Source organism: Maylandia zebra, linkage group LG13, assembly GCF_041146795.1.
Source record: "Maylandia zebra isolate NMK-2024a linkage group LG13, Mzebra_GT3a, whole genome shotgun sequence".
NCBI classification, from domain to species: domain Eukaryota; kingdom Metazoa; phylum Chordata; class Actinopteri; order Cichliformes; family Cichlidae; genus Maylandia; species Maylandia zebra.
The window spans coordinates 15,643,704-15,663,526 of NC_135179.1; the positions used below are offsets into that span (position 1 = coordinate 15,643,704).

The 19,823-nt window shown below is 39.9% G+C and overlaps 2 protein-coding genes across 4 annotated transcripts in view; both read left to right on the forward strand.

Moving 5' to 3' along the window:
• LOC101466538 (cGMP-dependent protein kinase 1) overlaps positions 1-10,945 on the forward strand; it is a 100,916-nt gene extending 89,971 nt beyond the window's left edge. For all 3 annotated transcript variants that reach the window (XM_004551572.4, XM_012919292.4, XM_004551571.5), the window contains exons 9-18: positions 544-618; positions 4,920-5,016; positions 5,118-5,257; positions 6,338-6,427; positions 6,638-6,779; positions 7,242-7,405; positions 7,607-7,729; positions 7,818-7,880; positions 7,965-8,031; positions 8,124-10,945. In XM_004551572.4, coding sequence (XP_004551629.2) covers positions 544-618; positions 4,920-5,016; positions 5,118-5,257; positions 6,338-6,427; positions 6,638-6,779; positions 7,242-7,405; positions 7,607-7,729; positions 7,818-7,880; positions 7,965-8,031; positions 8,124-8,222 — 1,060 coding nt within the window. In that variant the 3' untranslated portion in view covers positions 8,223-10,945. The remainder of the gene's footprint in view (positions 1-543; positions 619-4,919; positions 5,017-5,117; positions 5,258-6,337; positions 6,428-6,637; positions 6,780-7,241; positions 7,406-7,606; positions 7,730-7,817; positions 7,881-7,964; positions 8,032-8,123) is intronic.
• Positions 10,946-12,712: 1,767 nt separating this feature from the next.
• On the forward strand, positions 12,713-14,674 carry LOC101466985 (dickkopf-related protein 1). Its single transcript, XM_004551573.3, has 4 exons — positions 12,713-13,100; positions 13,229-13,373; positions 13,556-13,690; positions 13,817-14,674. The coding sequence occupies exons 1-4, from the start codon at positions 12,885-12,887 to the stop codon at positions 14,080-14,082; spliced, it is 762 nt and encodes a 253-aa protein (XP_004551630.1). The 5' UTR covers positions 12,713-12,884; the 3' UTR covers positions 14,083-14,674.
• Positions 14,675-19,823: the final 5,149 nt, after the last annotated feature.

Below are 19,823 nucleotides of genomic sequence, written 5' to 3' on the forward strand. Positions count from 1 at the left end.
TTATTTAGTACTGAAAAAGATATAAAATATTGTCATGGGAGGAGTTTTACCTTGCATAATATCAAATGATTTCTTTATCACTCAACACAGTGCATTTTAAATTTTTTATTTATTCTCTAAATATTCATGCAAAGCGTCTACTTTTGTCTCAAAAATCTCTCTCACCCACCATCTGCTATCACACTGTTTTACACCTCTTTGGGGTAGATGTGTCTTCTCATCTGTCTCCTCGTCTGCGATTTTTAGAGGCTTGTCTCTAAAAGCAGACTGATGAATATTTAATACTAACTGGGAGTGTGTATGGCAGATTGGTCATACTGTGTGCCAGCTTCTTATACAGATATAAGGTGCTTTGTTCCCTGTAACATAAGCTAACAGTAACAGATTCATATATTCTCATAGAACGAATCAGAATATATGTATCTTTGTTCCTTACACTTATGCTCTGTTACTTAGACCTGCATTGTCTGTAGATTTTCAAGCAAAACAGTGTCAAAAATTCTTCACCAGGTGCTGTTTTAACTGTTACTGTCTGTGTTTCAGTTCATTCAAGCACCTGATTGGGAGTTTGGAGGATGTATCCAGCAAAGGCCATGAGGATGCTGATGCCAAAGCCAAGTAAGACAAAGAAAAAAATCATTTATACTCAATGTGACTGCCTAGCGCCTGCAGTGTTTTGCAAAAAGACATGCTGGCCGGCTGTTAATGCTTCATGCCGTTACTTCTGTTATATAATAATGCAACACTCTGTGGGAAACAGAAAGCATGTGCTATAACCTTCACCTCTATTTCTGGAGGAATTAATATGTACTTTATCTTCACTATGGGAATAAGAGAATGGCTCTATAGAAGGCACTTTGGCATTGAGGTGGGAATCTAGAGGTTCTTTTAGCCATCTCTTGGCATAATCTGATACCCCACTGATTCAGCGCTATGTTGAGAGTCAAGGTGAGTAGAAACAAGAACCCAGTAATGACAGTTTACAGGGAGCCAGAGAGCAGGAACAGCTTATCCCATATGTAGATAGATTTAGAGAGACAGAGAGAACAAGAGGGTGACAAAACAGACTAGACGTCTGCCCGGTGCTGTGGATTTCTAGCTGAGAGTGCCAGTGATCTTTTGCAAGTCAGTGGCATGTTATCAGCAGAGCAGTCAAGAGCAAAACATACCACCCGGGTTGGAAAGAGGCAACAAGAAACCGATGGGTATAACAGGGGGCGTATAGTGCCCTACCTCTGGCTTTCGGCCCTGGCCAGATCTACTTTATGGCTCCACTGATGATTGTTTGGCCTGCCAGTAGATCTATGATAATATGATAACATAATATCCAGTGGCTGTCAGCATGAAATGATGATCAACAAAATATTGTTGTGTTGTATTAGCAGAAGCCTTGGTTTTACGATCCAAGCCTTTACAATGACCCACCATGAAGGGTACGGCATCTTGTGTGGCAAAATAAAAAGATAGGAGAGAATTACAGTGTTCTACATTATCATTCTATCACCTAGATAAGGTACCCGAGTTAATTAGGTCTATGTCACACAGTGTGACTTGCAGACAGCTTAAAAGATTCCTTAAGCAAGTTAGATTTTATGCAAAGGAGTAACAAGTTGTACTTTTGCATGACAAATGTTTATAACTTTATCATCGAGCCAGAACTTTAACTCAAATTAGACCCACTCACCTTCTCTGCTCTCTCAAATCTGTCTCATCACCCTGATTAGGGCAGCTTTCCCTGCTGCGTGCTGTGTTGTCTCTTGCTGGCACTCCCCACTCAGCAGAGCACGTTTGCTTCTTGTTGAGGAAAGCCTGAGTCAGGATCCCTCTGAGATGGAAACTGTCTCTAATTGGTCACAGTGGATAAGCATATTTCAGTAGTGCTGTTGCTGTACAGGAAATTACAGCTGCTCTCTGCGGGGCTGACAGGTCTTTTCTTCAAAGACTAGCTCCCTGTCACATGCTACTGTATATGCACACATTGTTTTTGATCAAGGCCTTGTTTCTCTGAGAAGGAGATGCTACATTCTGCACACTGCTACTGCATTCATAAAAACTTTTATGTATTCTGAGGTGAGGGGAGAATTTAAAGATAAGACAAAGTAAAAGAAAAAAGCTGATTTTCTCCAGCGATGCAGACTTAACAGAAAATGTCTTATAGAGAAATCTGAAATTACCCTTTATTTTTAAAGGAATAAAATCATCTAAAAATAATCTTCTGCTTCTTGTCGTTAAAATTATATTCGTCATTTAAATGCACCAGTTTTATTCCCCACTCTTTGCTATTAAAATGTTCTAATTGCCCTTTCAAGCAGCTATTTTCACTTACCTTTAATCAGCAATTTGGGCCCTTCTGGTGAAAAAACCCTGAATAACTAAAAATCTATGAGAAAATATGACCCACTATGACTCAGTGGGTCCTGTGTCTTTTGGGAGTGTAGATGTTCAATAAACAGGAATCACCCATAAATAAAAGTGACATTTAAGTCTGGTTTAAGGTCAGAAGTGCTTTCTTCTCCTCTTTCTGCTCCCCTGAGTCAGTCTGATGAAGAAGAACTGGGGCAAAGTAAATGAGGATAATCGTACACACACTCCCACACAAATACTGACACACACTTTAGACACACGGGGATTGCATCATTTTTATGACCTCATTCGTTCAGTGATACAGATTATCACCCACTGGGGTGCTACTTGACCTGCATAGGAACACTTTGTAATGCTGAGCTTGTAATGGATTTTCATGTTAGCAGTTATAAGTAACATCTTATTGCAACCTCATAATGCATATGCTGTCCAGGAAACTGTGTCAGATGCTGCTAAGCTCTCTGTGTTCACTTTTATTCAAGGTCATGGTTTAGACATCTATTTAAGGTGGATGTATGGTTTCAGTCTCACTGGATCTTCTCTCTGGTATCATATTCCAGTTTCCAGCATATCATGGCTCAGTTATAGCGACAGTGTAGTTTTCTGCTTATCTGAAAAAACTGTATTGTGTGTCGCTGCTTTAGTGAATATCTCCACCATTCATTGATTCCTACAGAGACTGTGTGTCCTTGATTGAGACATTGTGTTTTGCCTGTGACAAAATTATTCATTACATTGCAAAGTAGCTTAATGGTTTTGTATTGTTACCCGCTTGAAGAAATGTTCATCATCTGTAGAGAATAGAAGAGACATTTATTCTTTCATTGCTTATCTAATAGAAAAGGGGCTCGTTTTGTGCTTCGGCTGTGAATAGCACAGTTTTTGTTCGTCAGCGCTTTGATACTGACTCCTTATAATGAAGCAACACTGCCATCTGCTGGTTGTATGTTTCTATTACTAGTCAACCGTTTTAGCAAGTGTAAAATTCTAAAGCGTAAAATTATATCCTTACTCTCATTTCTTCTATATCTTGACAGAATTTGCAAAACACTCCTTAATTAACTGCACCCAGACACATCCTAGTGTGTCATATTTGATGCGTGCAGTTTTTTGTGGGTTTTTGAGACATCTATATCATCAGAGTGATCCCCCCCCACCTGAAAAACCTAAATAAATTGTACATTTTTAAGCAATTTTTCAAAAAGCCAGATAAAAAAGCAACTACAATACAAATTAAAATTCATATACTGAAATTAAAATGTAATAATTTTTCAAACAAATTTGTCAGATGGTTCAATAAACTCTTTAATTTTGAAAAATTTGTAATTTTCCTGCAATTATTTTCTATTTCAGGCTTTAAAGGGTTAACAATACTGCACCACACACACTAAACATGTAATCTTGGTTACTTGTCTCCTTTTCTTAAGCAGCACTTATTTTAGGATTTGGAGTTTTTCTGGGCCTGCATCCAGGTCAGGGTCGGGGAGAAAAGATGAAAGGATAACCTGCAAATCTCCCATGATAGTGATAGTGTATACATATACACAAATAAACCATGAGTGTCCTGGTAACCTGATGTGTTTCTGAGAAACATCGTGCTCAGTAACCTGCCAACACGTGCCACCAAAGTGTCCACTGCTGCGTAGCTTAGGGAAAAGGTTTCCAGTGTAACTGATCTGAAACAAGTACAGTTAGGTTGGTTTTTTAACACTTGGAATAGCCAGATAAGCTAGAATGGCATAAAGCAAACATAATTTCACATTTTACTGATTACATTCAAACCTGGAACAGTTTTTTCTGAAAGTGTTTAACCTACATTTTTGTAAATAATCTTAATCCCTGCAGCTCTGCGAAAGAAGGCTGCTGACTTATCTAAACACGTCTTCTGTGGAGGTGTTTTTTGATAAGACGCTGTCTACATAAACATACAGCTGAAATATTTTTGAGAGAGAAGAGGCCTGACGTCGAGGCGATAGTCTGTTATGAGTGACCCAGAAAGGCCTATCCAGGCTTGGATCTGTCCTAAGCCCACTGATCCAGAAACTGAGCTGATGAAACTCTGTCTGGATCAAACAATAACCAAAGAAGACACGGGGCATCTGGGGATAAGGGGTGGACACGTGGAAACAATCTCTACTGCCAGCATGCTGGCATGTTGTGGAGTTCAGTGGCAGAGCCAAGGCATGTCTTCTGAGCCAACTGAGTAGTGAGTAGCCTGTGTCACGGATGTCCCATCTTTGTTCTTTCCTATAAAGAATGGGGACAAGCTGGGGACAGTTAGTCTGTGATCAAAGAGAGGTCAAAGTAATTTGCCAGAAGACTAAACTCAAAAACATCCTGTTCATGTGCTCATATTTATACTCCACATCCTCAACAACATCCTTGATAGATTACTATGAGTTAAATCCTCTAAGATTTGCAAACAAATGAGCTCAAGGAGAGACGGATATTTTGTCTCAGGTTGTTGAAAGTGGATTATGTTTTCTTTCATCCTTCATCTCATCTCTAATCCTGTTCCCCTTCGTTCTTTCCTCCCCTTTTTCCTGGCCCCACAGGTATGAAGCAGAGAATGCGTTTTTCTTCAATCTAAACCTAGCTGACTTTAACATCATCGACACTCTGGGGGTTGGTGGCTTTGGACGCGTTGAGCTGGTATGAAGCGCTGCAGTGTGACATTAACATCAATATTCTGGACTTGTCTGACAAGCTGCACACGTTGCTATTTGAATCTCTCTCTTTCCCTATCACTGCAGGTTCAGCTCAAGAGTGATGAGAACAAAACATTTGCCATGAAAATCCTCAAGAAGCGGCACATCGTCGACACGAGACAGCAAGAGCACATTCGCTCAGAAAAGCTCATCATGCAAGAGGCCCACTCGGACTTCATTGTTAGGTAGCTTCTTAACATTAGCTTCCTTCAAATGCTCAATAAAGTTTGCTTATCTTACTAAATGTTTAATTCTGGTGATCAAAGTAAGAGTTATTAAAAATGACATTCCCTATTAAGACTTATTTAATGAACGTGGCCACAAAAAGAGCCTGTCATCATCACGGCTTTCTCATTTTGGCTTGGTTTGTATGTAATATGGCGTGGCTTAACAATAATAAAGAACTGCCTGAACAAGAATAAAGATGGGTGATACAAGCATCAGCAGGCTAACAAAACACAGCTGCAGCAGTAGTTAGGAGATTTAGGGAAACTGTACTACCAATAACAGATGGTTCAATAGTCACCCTTGAATAATGAGGGCACGCACAATTTGCTTTCTATTAAGTACTTCTGACTTGGCACAGAGACTATCTGTGGAAGTGTTTCAGAAGTCATTTTTCTGATGATGTGGCACAAGACTGCACAGTTAAAACATGAAAAGGAGCATGACAAACACTGGCAGGGCAATCTTTAGTTGGATGAAATACATTTATTTATGCCAATTTCGGTCCAGCTTCATTGGTGTGCTTGTGGCCAGGAGCACCCTGGTACTGGCTATAAAACATGAAGGTGGGAGAGCGCTGATAAGGCGATACAAACAGTTCAGGAAGGTTTTAATAGAGACGAATGCTAATTTGTGTGCTGGAATACTGAATGACAAGATAACTCACAGGCTTGAGATGCGTGGCCCGGGAGACGTTTAGCAACATGACAATTTAAAAAACACTTTGTTTGGAGAGGTTTGTCCCCTCACTTGAATCCAATTAAACACTGTGGGAGTGTTTTGCTGTACACCGTTTATTGTGGTTTACTAAAATTATTTATGTATATTTTAACAAACGGTTTAAATACTGAATTATATCAAAGGAAATCCCTGGCCAACAACAGACTGCTTTATTTCAGTATTATCATGTGTTCAAAATAGATTATAGGATATTTGGTTAAGAAGATGAATTCATTGCTTTTTTTTTCTGCCAAATAATAATTGTGTGGTTATGAATTTTACAGCAGTTTGTCATAACAAACACTTCTGTGTGTTTTCAGACTGTACAGAACCTTCAAGGACAGCAAATACCTCTACATGTTGATGGAAGCATGTTTAGGCGGAGAACTGTGGACCATTCTTAGAGATCGGTAAACTCATAAAGGATTAATGTCACACACACACAATTATATGGCAAAGAAAGGTGTGGCAGTTAAGTTAATTCTGGTAAAATGATATTTGAGTCCCGCTTTGACCAACATATCTAGTGATTTTATAGCTACATTATAGGAAGTGTATCACATTTTACTATTTGATGTAAGTTACAATTTTCATCTTCTTTTGTCCTGCTGTGTTTACAGGGGTTCATTTGAGGACTCGACCACCAGGTTTTACACAGCCTGTGTAGTTGAGGCTTTTGCTTACCTGCATTCCAAAGGCATTATCTACAGAGACCTTAAACCAGAGAACCTTATATTGGACCACAGGGGTTATGCCAAACTGGTAAGAGATCAACATGGAAACACAGAAACCTCTAACTTGGATGTTTGTGTGTTTTTGAGAGATGATGCAAGAAAAGACAAATGCCATCTTTCTCTGATGTATGTGAAATGTCAAAAATCATTTTGAATACTGCCACACAATGGCTTTAAATACAAGAGTAATCACAGTGTGAAGAGAAGTATAACTAAGGCTATGCTAGGTTTTGTTTTTTGAGGTACACCAACATTCCCTTTTCTCATCATGGAGAAACCAGCTTGTCTCTTTTGGCAGAGCAGCCAGCAGCTACTCAGCTCAGCTCCAAACCCACCAATGCCACTATTTCCACCATTTTCATTCCACCATTAGTATGCATAAGAGTGAACATGATCTGATAGGAACCAAAATACCACGAGAAGGATTTTAAGTCAAATTTTTCTTTGCCTGATTATTACAATCTGACAACAAAATCGTTGTTTTCTTTAGGTGGACTTTGGCTTTGCCAAGAAGATTGGGTTTGGGAAGAAAACGTGGACCTTCTGTGGGACACCAGAGTATGTAGCACCAGAGATCATTCTGAACAAGGGCCACGACATCTCAGCTGACTACTGGTCTCTAGGAATCCTTATGTTTGAGCTCTTAACTGGCAGGTACTCACAGGCCCGGGCTTGTCCTTAACAAACTTGTTTATGAAGTTTTTGCGGTAATACGTGCAAAACTTTTTGGAAATGTTGAGTCACCTGGTGAAAATTAAAATGTGTCAGCTCATTGCACAATTTATACAGATTACATAATTGTCCACACTTAAGCACGTTTTACTTCAAAGTAATATGTTGGCCTCTGTTGTGTAGTCCTCCATTCTCTGGCCCTGATCCTATGAAAACCTACAACATCATCTTGAGAGGAATCGACATGATTGAGTTTCCAAAGAAAATTACCAAAAATGCTGCCAACCTAATCAAAAAGCTATGCAGGTAAGTGTTTGTGCCTGTAGACATTTATACATAGTAATTCATTTAAGTGGTCTGCGTGCTGAATCATACATTATTTTTTCTACTTCAGGGATAATCCTTCTGAAAGACTGGGAAACTTGAAAAACGGTGTCAAAGACATCCAAAAGCACAAGTGAGAAAACGCATTACTCAGTCCAGACATTTGTATTAATTTGCTCACTGCACAATGATGAAGTAATGCTATTTTTTCTTTTAGATGGTTTGAGGGCTTTAACTGGGAAGGTTTGAAGAAGGGGACACTGACACCACCTATTATCCCTAATGTAAGTGCACGCTGTGCCCGTTTTGTTTTGTTTTATAGCCACTCAGTTGTTGCTTATTCTTTATGTGAAAGATTATTTTGTGTTTCTACCAGGTCACATCAGCAGTTGACACAAGTAATTTTGACAGCTTCCCAGAGGACAATGAAGACCCACCTCCTGATGACAACTCCGGCTGGGACGTTGATTTTTGAAGTCCTTCTCTTCTCTTGAAACCAGAAGAAACTCTTCTTTTGTTGGCTTTTAATGGTTTGGAGGTCATTAATGGAGGACATGGCTGTGTTGTAAAAAACAAAACTGCATTAAAAATGAAAGAGAAGATATGGAAAAGAAGATTAATAGTTGGATGGCAAACCCTCTGGGTCACCGATATGCCTTTATTTCACTGTGGCTCTGGATCAAGCATTTATAACGGGACTGCTGTAGCACTTCTCCGGTGTTGTTTTACACTTGGGTCTAAAAGGCAAAGAAAGTGCAGGGATACAAACACACACATACACACACAAATACAACAGAGGCTGATAACGGAGCCAGGTTTTCCCATGTATCATGAAGAGATGCTTAATGGATGGATGAATGTTTTAAAGTTTGTCGAAGTTTTGCTTCGACGACTAGAAAAAGGAACTATATGTTGACAACCGCTCAAAAGAGGAAGGGGATGGTTATTGGTTTTTCTTTTTTTATAGATTCATTTTTCCGCTATAGTTAGTGAAATATTTGGTGGACTCTGGGAGGGGATATGATGATACTGCAGTTGGTCCCTGGTTATCAACATGCAGCTGCTTTCTGCAATCTGTAATGCTTTGTAGACATCTACACACTACAGATGGCAAGTGCAACTGGTACCAAGTGCTCACGACTAATCTGAATGTCACAGATTTTTCTTCTTATTGAAAAAACACAATATGAATGGTACATAGTATTTGAATTTACGAGATCTGTTGTCACACATGAACGTTACCGGGCTGAAATCAAATACTTAGTACAATTTATGTGAGATTAATCTACCTTGAAAAGCACAAACACAGTGCATTCAGTGGAAAGAGATGTGACTCTTAAAGTGCCCTCCTTAAAATTTTAATGAATCACACACCGGCACACGTGAAATGTCAGCTAGTATTTCCATGAAGCAATGTGTCCTTATGCACTTAAGACCATTAACTGAGAAAATCCACAGTTATAGCTCATTTTAAGCTTAAGTCGAGGTCACACTTTTCTGTTCTATAATAGGCTTTAAAAAAAATCATGCATACGAATGCTTCTCTGCCTACATCCATCTTCAGTTTGTTTTTCAGTCACTTCTTGAATCCACCCAAACCGGATGTCCTCTCCTGTATAGTACTGACATAACTGTGAACATGGTTTTGATGTCTTTGGTGCTGTTGATAAATTATAATAAGCGATGTTGAGATGACAGTACTGGTTCTTTGTTTTTGTATTGTGATTTCTTTTGTGCTTGATTACTTTGTAACGTACTTGACAGCATTCTTTAGAGAAAATTGGAGACTTGTATAAATTTGTGAACTTGATCGATGATTTATCACTTGTGGTATTGTCGAGGTTTTTAAACAGGTTTCACCAGTTTGAGTTCAGCCATGGAAAAAAAAAATCATCCTTCTGTTTATTTGGAACTCAGATTTACCACATTTGCATTATCATAAGACTATCTTGACTTAACATAATCGTGTGGGAATCTTGACGTGTCTCCTAGAGGCAAAAAGAAGCTAAATAAATAAGGTTATATTTTGTGAAATCTCAACTTTGATCACCATGATCTCTCGCCCAGCTCGTCACCTCTTGCGTCCAAAAATCAGAACATGAAGTCAAAAGGAATGTAAGTGCCTTAAGTCAATGGCATATAAAATTTACATCACAAGACCTTTTCGATGCTGCATGAACACATATACACCTCAAAAACGTATGTGTCCTCTTAGATGGCTGCTTTTCATCCTTTCTTATATCTAATAAATACATTAATCACCACAAAGAATTTCTAGTCATTTGATGGCTGACAAAATATATGAAATAAATTTCCTGCTTACGCCTTTGATTTATGTCACGGGAACATTTAAAATGATTAAAAGCTATCCTACCTGATATAGCTGCAATGACATGCTTTTCTCCACATATCTAATGTGATCCTTTGAAGTCAATCACTACTGGCCTGATACAAAACACCAGTGAGCATTAACCATGGCTCAGAAAGACCATCCATCACTTGTTTCAGTCAGTAAATTTGAGCTTTTAGAGACGGCAAGAATGATTTGCAGTTATGAATATTTTGCCAATACAAATATGGAAATATTTTTATCACTGTTGACAGTCTTTGACAGAATGTCAGCATTAATCATATCTCATCACGATTCAAATTCTCTTTTCACTGTTTGGCTCAAAAGCTCAAGTCACATTTCACCCCACTAGCAGGAGAAGTTTGCCTTTCAAAAGCTTTCTTATCCGTTGTAGTTTACGGTCATTGTTTGCTTGTGTCTAGGCAGCAAATCTATGTGGTAAAGCTTGAAGAAACAGTTAAAATTCATCCTTTTGATGATATTAAACATGTATTGCAAAGCCTTTCTAGGCAGAAAGTTCTGAAGGCAAAATTCTCCTATGTGCATTCACCCCAGGAAGCCAAACATACATATTATATGAATCTATTGATGGAGAACTAAACACAAGAAGAAATCTTAATTCTAAACCATAAGTGTTTTACTGTGTCGGGGGAGGGTGGGGCGGTATGTTTTCACAAAGCCTTATGTATGTCATATCTTACCAAACCACTGGTTTTCAGTTTTTATTGACTGCCTTCTGCAAAGTTACCTGATATTTGCCTTGTGTTGTTATTTTTCTGCTGTAAGTTATTTTGCAGAGTGCCACGTGTACGATTTTTAAAATTATAGAGTAAAAACAATACTTTTGAGTCGTGTGTGCTGTGTTCTTTCAAACTTGTGCTGTGCAGAGTTCGCTCTAGTTGCCACAAGGGGGAGCTAATGGTAAGACTAAAACGTCCCTTCACGCAAGTGCCTCAGCCTCATGTGAACCGCTTAAAGTTCCCAGATATCTAATAATCACTCCAAGAGTTTAATGTCATCCACTTAGTGGTAAGTGCGGATGATTCAGCTTTTCTGGCCTCCGTGTTGTTCGCACAACAAATCTGTTTGGGGCACAGCGAAATGGCTTCAGCCATAACAACAGGGTGACACTTCTGTAAGATCAAAGGGGATCAAAGTGCATCAAAGGAGCTCACCTTACCAGTACTGACATTCAGTAAAGTGGAGATAAAAGCTCTACTTCAAAAGATATGCAGCAATTCAAATGCGCAAAGTGCTAGTGTGTTTGTCAGGTGTCTATGGCGCATCGCTTATTCTACATACGCAGACACATTCTCACACTCAAACTTCGGATAAAGGCTCCGTGACCAGCAGATGACGTCCAAGTGCTAAAATATCTACAAGGAGAAACTTAAGTTCTTGTTTTTTATTACGCACTTCAGCATCTGAAGGGAGCTCTTCTTGCACAGCGAAAACTGACTATTCACACACAGAGTGCAAAAAGTTTTGAAATCAGTGTCACTAAAGGTTTAAGGTGAATAAATAAATCATAAGAGCTCACGTCTCTCAGGAAAGGGACGAGAGATAACAACTTAAGGACAAACACGGAGACAAGTCTACTGCGACGTGGGGTTATCAGCAGATTCACGTGGAAAAACAACATTGAGACTTAATTTGAATATTCTCAAATACATTTCTCCTTCTAGAAGTGGTGGAGCCTAAAGGGTCAAAGAGCAGGGTAGATCAGAGTCCCCTTTAATCTCAAAGTGCCAGTCAACCCTGAAAGGCCTCTCCACGGAAGTCCATTAATTCGGCAAAGTTTTCACACCCCTTAATGGTCTGCATATCCTACACATTGATGTCCGCAACTGGTGTAATCAAGCACACGTTGGGGGATAATTGCCCCCTTTGCAATCAGAGGGATCAAATGAAGTAGTTAATCGACTTAAGTAACTTCAATCGCTGTATTCACACAGCCAAAGGGCAGCCAAAGGATGTCATAGAAACTGGAATAAGCAAACGGCTTCTACAAAGATGCGCAGGTAAGTTGTCAACAGCAAATCAAATGTGCTACACATTTAGAAAAACGTCATTGTTTTTATTTTCTAAAAGTATACCTATAATAGTTTGAAAAATATACTACCCGCCTATTTTGATAACTTCACAGTAATTGCGAAAATTAAAATAAGTGATCAATAAAATGGAGAAAAAAACTCTTCCCGATGTGTGATTTATGTGTTTAAAATATATTTTTTTATTTTGTCAAATGTTGTTGAGTGATTGTTTAAACAAAGAGTGATGAATTTATGAGTAATATTTTTAAAACACATCGAAAAAATATTAAAGAAAACATTATTTGTCATCTGTATTTTTTATGTTTTTATTTATTTATTTTATACTGACTGGATAGAGTAAGTACTGACTGGTGGTGGTGGGGTTATTTCCCGTGTACGACACTGTGTGATGGGTATTCAGACAGACTTTGCAGGTCATTATCATCACAAACACTGAAACGTTGTCCTGTGCAGGGAGCAGAGATGGCCATTTCCGTACAGTGGGTCTCTGTTTGAAATTCCACCCCTCCGCCTTTGTAGTGCACAGCGAGGGGCGGGAAGACAAACAGGTCCACATGTATAAAGAGAGATCACCCCAGGACTGCGAGTCAGGAGACCTTCAAACATCGTTCCGAAACTCTCTGGAAACTTTAGGATTCTGGATTCAAGGCCGTTTTGGACTTTGTCACTCTTCTTCTCAAAACAAAAGGAACATTCTTATCGTGTGTTTGCCGGAGAATTTAAGAAAGGAATCATGAAGATGCCTTCAGTCCGCGGCTTCTTGGCTGTGTATCTCACGCTGTTTGGATACCTTGGGGACGTTTACGCGGGCACAGTCCTGACGAACTCCAACGCGATCAAAAACCTGCCCGGCGCCCCGATTGTTAAAGATACCGATAGTGTCAGTCCGAGTCCTCGAACATCACCTTCTGGTAGCATGGGACACAAATTACCCGCAGACACCTTGCAGGTAATTAACTCAGCCGTGCGTAAAAGTCAAGTCTGTGCACCACAATAGTGGTTCGCTTGTATACGTTGTCACAGAAATCATAGCAATATACTTCCTGAAATAATATTTTTGTTTTTAATCATATATAGACCTCAAATGTTTGCACGGATGATGAAGAGTGCGGAGGTGAGGAATTCTGCAACGATGCTCGAGGCGTCTGCCTACCCTGCCGTAAGAACCGAAAGCGTTGCGCAAGGGACTCGATGTGCTGTGCAGGAAACCGCTGCAGCAACGGTGAGCTCATTTCAAATCAGTAATGACTTTTGGTTTTCTTTTAGTCATCTTGTATCTGTATTTTTGTTTTTAATTTCACTTTTTACTTATTATTTATATCTTAATTAACTAAGGGCTTTTTTCTGTAGTATTAATTGCAAACCCTTAATGCAGTTATTTATTTTCCTCTTTTACCTTTTCAGGTGTTTGCCAGGCAAATGACTTAGATGTCGCAGATGTAGCCCTCACAACTGGCTGGCACACACACAACAGTACCATGGAGCATCGAGCCAAGAAGCCTCCCACTGCCCATAGCAACCAGCCTCATGCTGTCAAAGGTAAGTGTGCTGTTAAAAATCACTGGTCTTATCTGTTGGGTTCAAGTAGCAGCAGTAGGAAGTTTTCAGGGAGGTCTGTTCCATGTAACATATTTTCGCTTTGTTCTCTCCCCCCCTCATCTTCAGGCCAAGAGGGGGATGCCTGCCTGAGATCTGCAGACTGCTCCGAGGGTCTTTGCTGTGCCAGACACTTCTGGTCTCGCATTTGTAAGCCTGTTCTGACAGAGGGCCAGGTGTGTACGCGCCACCGCAGGAAAGGCAACCATGGCTTGGAGCTGTTCCAGCGTTGTGACTGCGGCGAAGGGCTGGCCTGCCGACCAGAGAAAGGAGAGCGAGATCACACTGTCAGCAGGACTGCAGCCCGGAACCTACACACCTGTCAGAGACGCTGACATGAACGAGTGGACGCACACAGAAAGAGAAACCTGCACATTCACACGCCCAGCAAAACCCACAACTCAGTCACAGACACTGACAAACACTTGCATACACAAGAGATGCTGACACACACGCACACACACATGCACACAGACACCTAAGACTTTCTTTCCTGCCAAAGTTGTTGACAAAAACACATCAGCCGAAAGGGTAGACATGATTCCTGGAAAAGTGATACACCCAGAGGGATACAAGAGTGCAAGATGGACTGAATCAATTCCCTTTCAGCAGATGAGGAGTCGGAAGTTAGGAAGTGACATTTCAGAAGTATTAGGAAGATCAATGCATGTCATTGGTAATGGCAGAGCTGTTTTGTTTCTCTTTTTATGGAACTTCATGCCACGGTTATTGCAGTAAATTACTGTATTGTACATATTTCCCTGGATGTGGCACTTAAATGAGCTATTACATTCTGTCAACACCAGTATTATAAAGACATGGTGCTGCATGCATTGTAAATGTGTTATATATAAAGTTTTATAAGAAATGTTATCTATTGAAAATTTGAATATATTTGTTTTATTAAATGTCACGTGATAATCTTAACGCAGTCTTTATATTCCTCTTTTTTATATTTGAATCTACTGCAGTAAAAAAAAAGGGGGGGGGAGGCTTTATGTAGGATTTGTAGAGGTTTCTTGCAAAAGTTAAAAAATAAATGATTTAGTCTTCATATAGTAGCTGGTACACAGAAAAGTAACAACTGTCCCCTTCTGAAAAGCAAAAGTTGTTTGAAGGATGTCTGCGGTGCTTAACCTGGCCCAGGATCACTAAACACAGTTGTTACAGGAAGAAATACACAGACCCAAAAAGACTTACAACAAACATACAACTGTAATGAGTTACTACTGGAGCCTCAACACGTCAGGTCCTGCTATGAAAGCAGAGAATGGTCAATCAAGGCTATATCATCAGATGAAGGCAACCCACCATATCAAATGATGCCTACAAAGAGGTAATAACTAAGTATCTGTGTCCTGACGAATGTGTTTGCCACCTACACCTTTGGTGTTGGCTAGTTTCTAATTATGATGCTCCTGCCTTCATGTGCAGCAGAGCAGATAGCTGGCTATCCAAGTTAAAGCCTTTAATTATTTCATCTTACTCAATCTACACAAGGCTTCATGAAATGAGGTGCACCACAGCACTTTTTCTGTGATGCAACAACAACAAAAAAAGTTCTCAGTCTCTCCAATTGCACAGCACACCCCATTTCCTGGCTGTTGCGCAATAGATGTGCTCTAATATGTAGGCTATGAATCCACTCAAATACACCTTGGTACCTGTAATTAGACATGTTTAGATTAGAAGATGGTGAGGAAATTACTATACTTTTTGTTTGATTCTCTTGTCAGATCAAAAGACGCACAAGACACTCTTGATATCTGACCGAGCCAGATAACCTCTTCATCTGTTTACATCCACAGACATTAGCTTGAAGTTTGTCCAAAGAAGACAAGGTGAGGTTTACTCTGGCTGTCATTGAAGATTAGTGGTGGAAAAACAAAACCATGGGCTCAAATCTTGCACTAAGGTATTTGTGTGGCTCGCTCTAGTTATTTACTTTAATTTTAATTTAGATTTACCTCAACCTTTTGGAAAACAGTTTTTTATGTATTTAAAAAAACATCAGAAAACACGAGAAAGCTCTCATTTTGATGGAAATTAATAATAGTAAGATAGTATAACAGAGCCAGAAGCCACTTTCCCAGCATAACGAGAACAGTGTTTATAATCCTACCTACTAACTACACTACTCACATTTTCTATGATTAGGGTATAGTAACTTTGTGGTGCTGCCATTTTTGCTGAAGTAAAGGATCTGGGTATTTGTTCCACCACTGCTGAGGATAGGCACATTGACCAAGAGGCAGCCAGACTTTCAGAGAGACACACTCCATTTAAATAATTTAGCGTCCATTCTTGAGAGTAATTAAGAATAATGGTAGCATTGTCAGCAGCACAATATACCATGCAGGCTCAGCCAAGTCATGTTTGTGGGGGTCCTGGAATCTGTGAGTATGTGTGTGAGCCTGTCATCATTACACCAACCACAGACTTACACAGGCCACAGGCATGTGCCCTAACTCAAGGAAGGCCAGGTTGTGTGTGTTTGTTTGTGTGTGTGTTCACTTTACACAGGCAGCTAAGGAACATTTAGTGGAGTCCGGAGAAACAAACTCAACGTCAGCAGCACTGAGACACTGTCACACACAAACACACACGCACACACAGTCATGTCCCCACATGCAGCTGAACAGTTTGTACACATTTACAGCAGCGCACATGTACACACAGACTCGCAAAACCTTGTAGGGGTGAAATTTCGGGTGTGAGACGTTTGGCGTAGCAGCACACTCGCCCACGCCGCGGCATCCTAACCAACAACATTTGCTGTTGTCATACCACAAGAATGAATCAGCACGTCCACTGGCATGCGTTTTCATGCTACTGTATGCTTCCAAAAACTGGAAACAAGTAACTACAGTAAACATTTATCTTAACAGAACAAATCCAGGCTGCAATTCATGAAAATACTGATTAACACTTTTCATTTCTGTTTACGCGTTCCTGTGTGTTTGCACAACCCAAACATAAAGCGAACTCGAGCATGATCTAGGCAGATAGACATTCTTCAAGTCTTTTAATAAAACTTCATGGGCAATAAAAACAGAAATGATTTGCTTATCTACCGTCACAATCTAAAAAGTATGAAAAGCTTTTATCTGCCTGAGTATTTGGTATATCAACCATTGTTATTCTAGCTCTGCTGCCAAACACCATCGACAGACATCCCCGAGTTAACAAACTCATGAGTGAACCGTCAAGAGATGAAAGGGTAAAGAAATGAAGCAGAGTACACAGACGGAATGCATGTTATTTTGTCAGATGAAAGAGATGGCATACTTCTGGAATGAGCATTCGGATCAAACCCAAGCTCTTATGTAAACAACATTTCACAGGGAGGTGTCAAACTTCTGGGTGCTGGCACTGATCACTTCATAGGAGAGAAGCACAATGCTCACTATTCATCTTTGTGGGATGACAATCAGCCGAGTTGAGCAATAAGTGGAAATCTCCCTGTCCTTGGGAAATAATAATTAAACAAAAGACAACTCATTCAGCACAATGTGGTGAGTGTGTGAATGCAGGTGGAGAGCAGGTTTGTTCCACTTATTTAACTCCTAGTTGATGTCAACACAGCAGGGGAAACAAGGGTTTTCACAGAGTGAGTTGATGACATGCTGTTCTTTGATTGGGTTTCATGTTACGTTCCAGGTAATTTACCGGAGACAATTGTTCTCGCTCACTTATTTATATATTGCGTTTCACCTCTCTTAGCCGATCTTCCCCGTGGCATGGATTTGAACCTAATTTAAAAGCATAAGCATTGTTTCAGAGAGTGAGATGAAAAGGTCACCATTACTCACGTTGCTATGTTAATGTTCAGTGAGGATCTGATTTGCTCAGTCTGTATAATGGCTCAGTCCAGCTGGAGTAAAAGTAAGACACTGACTATCTTACGACTAGGAAAAATTGGTGGTTGCTGTACTTTTTGTTTTTCCATTGAAGACCAAATGCAGATTCCCAGGATGTTGCAGTCAATCCTAATCTTAATCCATGAGCCTCTCTTTGCAGCAGGAGACAACAACTCAACTGGTTCCTAATTAGTTATATTACTATATAAAAGCAAGGTTGCAGTGTGCCTATGTCTTTTTAGGTTAAATTCACGTCCTGCAGCTTGTATGTCCCTATTTTTCAATTCAATTCAGTATTACTTGAACTGAAGTTTTCTGTGTATGGAGTTGTGATTTGCAATTTTTTGCAGATTTATTACAAATATTAACATTATTACACAAGCAGATTTACTTTTCTTTGTTATTTTAATTCAGTTCAATTCCCCATTCAATTGCAAACTCAAAGCAGATCCATCACAAACTTAGTCCATCTTATTCCCATTTTATTGGTGTTTTGATCCACTAAAATTGTTGTGAAGGCTGACTGTACTGCAGACCTTATCCATGTCTTCAAAGCAAACCTTTTGAAGACACCAAGATCATACGTTTTTTGCACATGGTCACAAGACTTTTGGTCGTGCTGCCGTTTCCAACTACTCTTTTCCCTAGAGTCACTGTAGCATGCGTGGATGCAAGGGAACCAGTTAGCCTGTGTCTGTCTACAGAGCAGAAAGCTTTTCTCTTTTTTTTTAATACATATATATAAATGTAGGAACAGTTATGTGTTCATCCAAATTTTAATTGCTTATTCATTCAGTTATTCTTGGCAGTGTTAAAGACTATAGTGTAATTTTCCAGATAGAACACAGATTTTTTTTCTGGTCTTTGAACAAGCACTGTGGGCCTAAATTTGGTATTGTGGTGACTTCATAAAGTTCTGCACAGTTGGCATATAACAGTGAGAAAAACAAAGCAGAACACAGGATTTCAAACGGCTGTTTTGTTAAATATAAAAAGTTAAATACTCAAATATCAAGGTTTTTGAGCCATTTTAAAACTCACCCTAGCCTCTCAGGCCTTCAGTCTTTATGCTAAGCTAGGCTAAATCCTAGCTCTACACCAAAAGTCATAATTTCACATTTTTTGAAGTAGGTTCATTAGCTATCTTCCGATGATGCAGATGAGAAGATCAACTTCACTGCCATGATGTAGCCTACTTTTAGATACCTGCCTACTATGCTTCCCCATGCTGGTCTTACATAAGCTAACCAGATAGTTGCAGCCTTTCAGAAAGAAACATTGGTTTGAAACAAGGTTCTCTTAGGGTAGGGACATATTTTTAGCTGAATTATTCATTTGTAATATCTTTGTTATGCTTATTTTTACTTTATTCAGAGATCTGCGTAGGCAAGTGTATGTGGTGACACCAAGGCGCCTGTTTCTTACTGCTGTGAGAGACAGTGTACTCACCAGGGAGGCTAATGGATGACTAGTTTGATCCATCTTGGTGTTCCTTCCATCTGCTACTGCTGCTGTGGTCTCAGGTCCTTCTGTGATGAAGTCATACTACTTTTGAGTCCGTCATTTACCACATGAAGGTAACCTCTCTCCTTTGACTTCAGCTATAAAGGCCTAAAATCTGTAAGTGTGTTGGGCTGAACCAGAAACAAGTGGCTGTGTTACATTGCTGTCTGTAACTGTAACACTACATGAAAGAATCAAAGCAAGAAGAGACATACCTGACCACAATACCCAGTGTTTTTGCTTGGCTCTACTGCCTTCTGGACCTACGCACATGTTTATTTTCCCCTTGCTACTGGCTGTTTAATAAAGAACAGTGGTTCCTCGACCACCTGTCTCTTTCAGATGTATTCTCTCACTCTCCATTCTCCCCATGCGCAGCATATCCACAGCTTGCGCAGCTGTGACCACTTCAGTGTAAACAAATAATCTGCCCATTGTTTTTACAAATTATATCCCAATATGTAATATCTACCCACTTTGCCAGACAAGCAGGCGGTGAACAGATGCACCAGGAGGGGGGTAGAATTGCAGCTGGGGATAAAAATGCCTACTCTTCATTATGGTTGGTCCAGAGGCTTGCTGCTGGCGGCCTGGGGCTGGGACTAGGACAAGGGCCAGGGCCAGAGCTGGCTCAGCTCCTGGCTGCTGTGTACAGTCTGCCTCAGTCACAACCACACTGTGCAAAGCTGCTTCACACATATAATTTACTCATT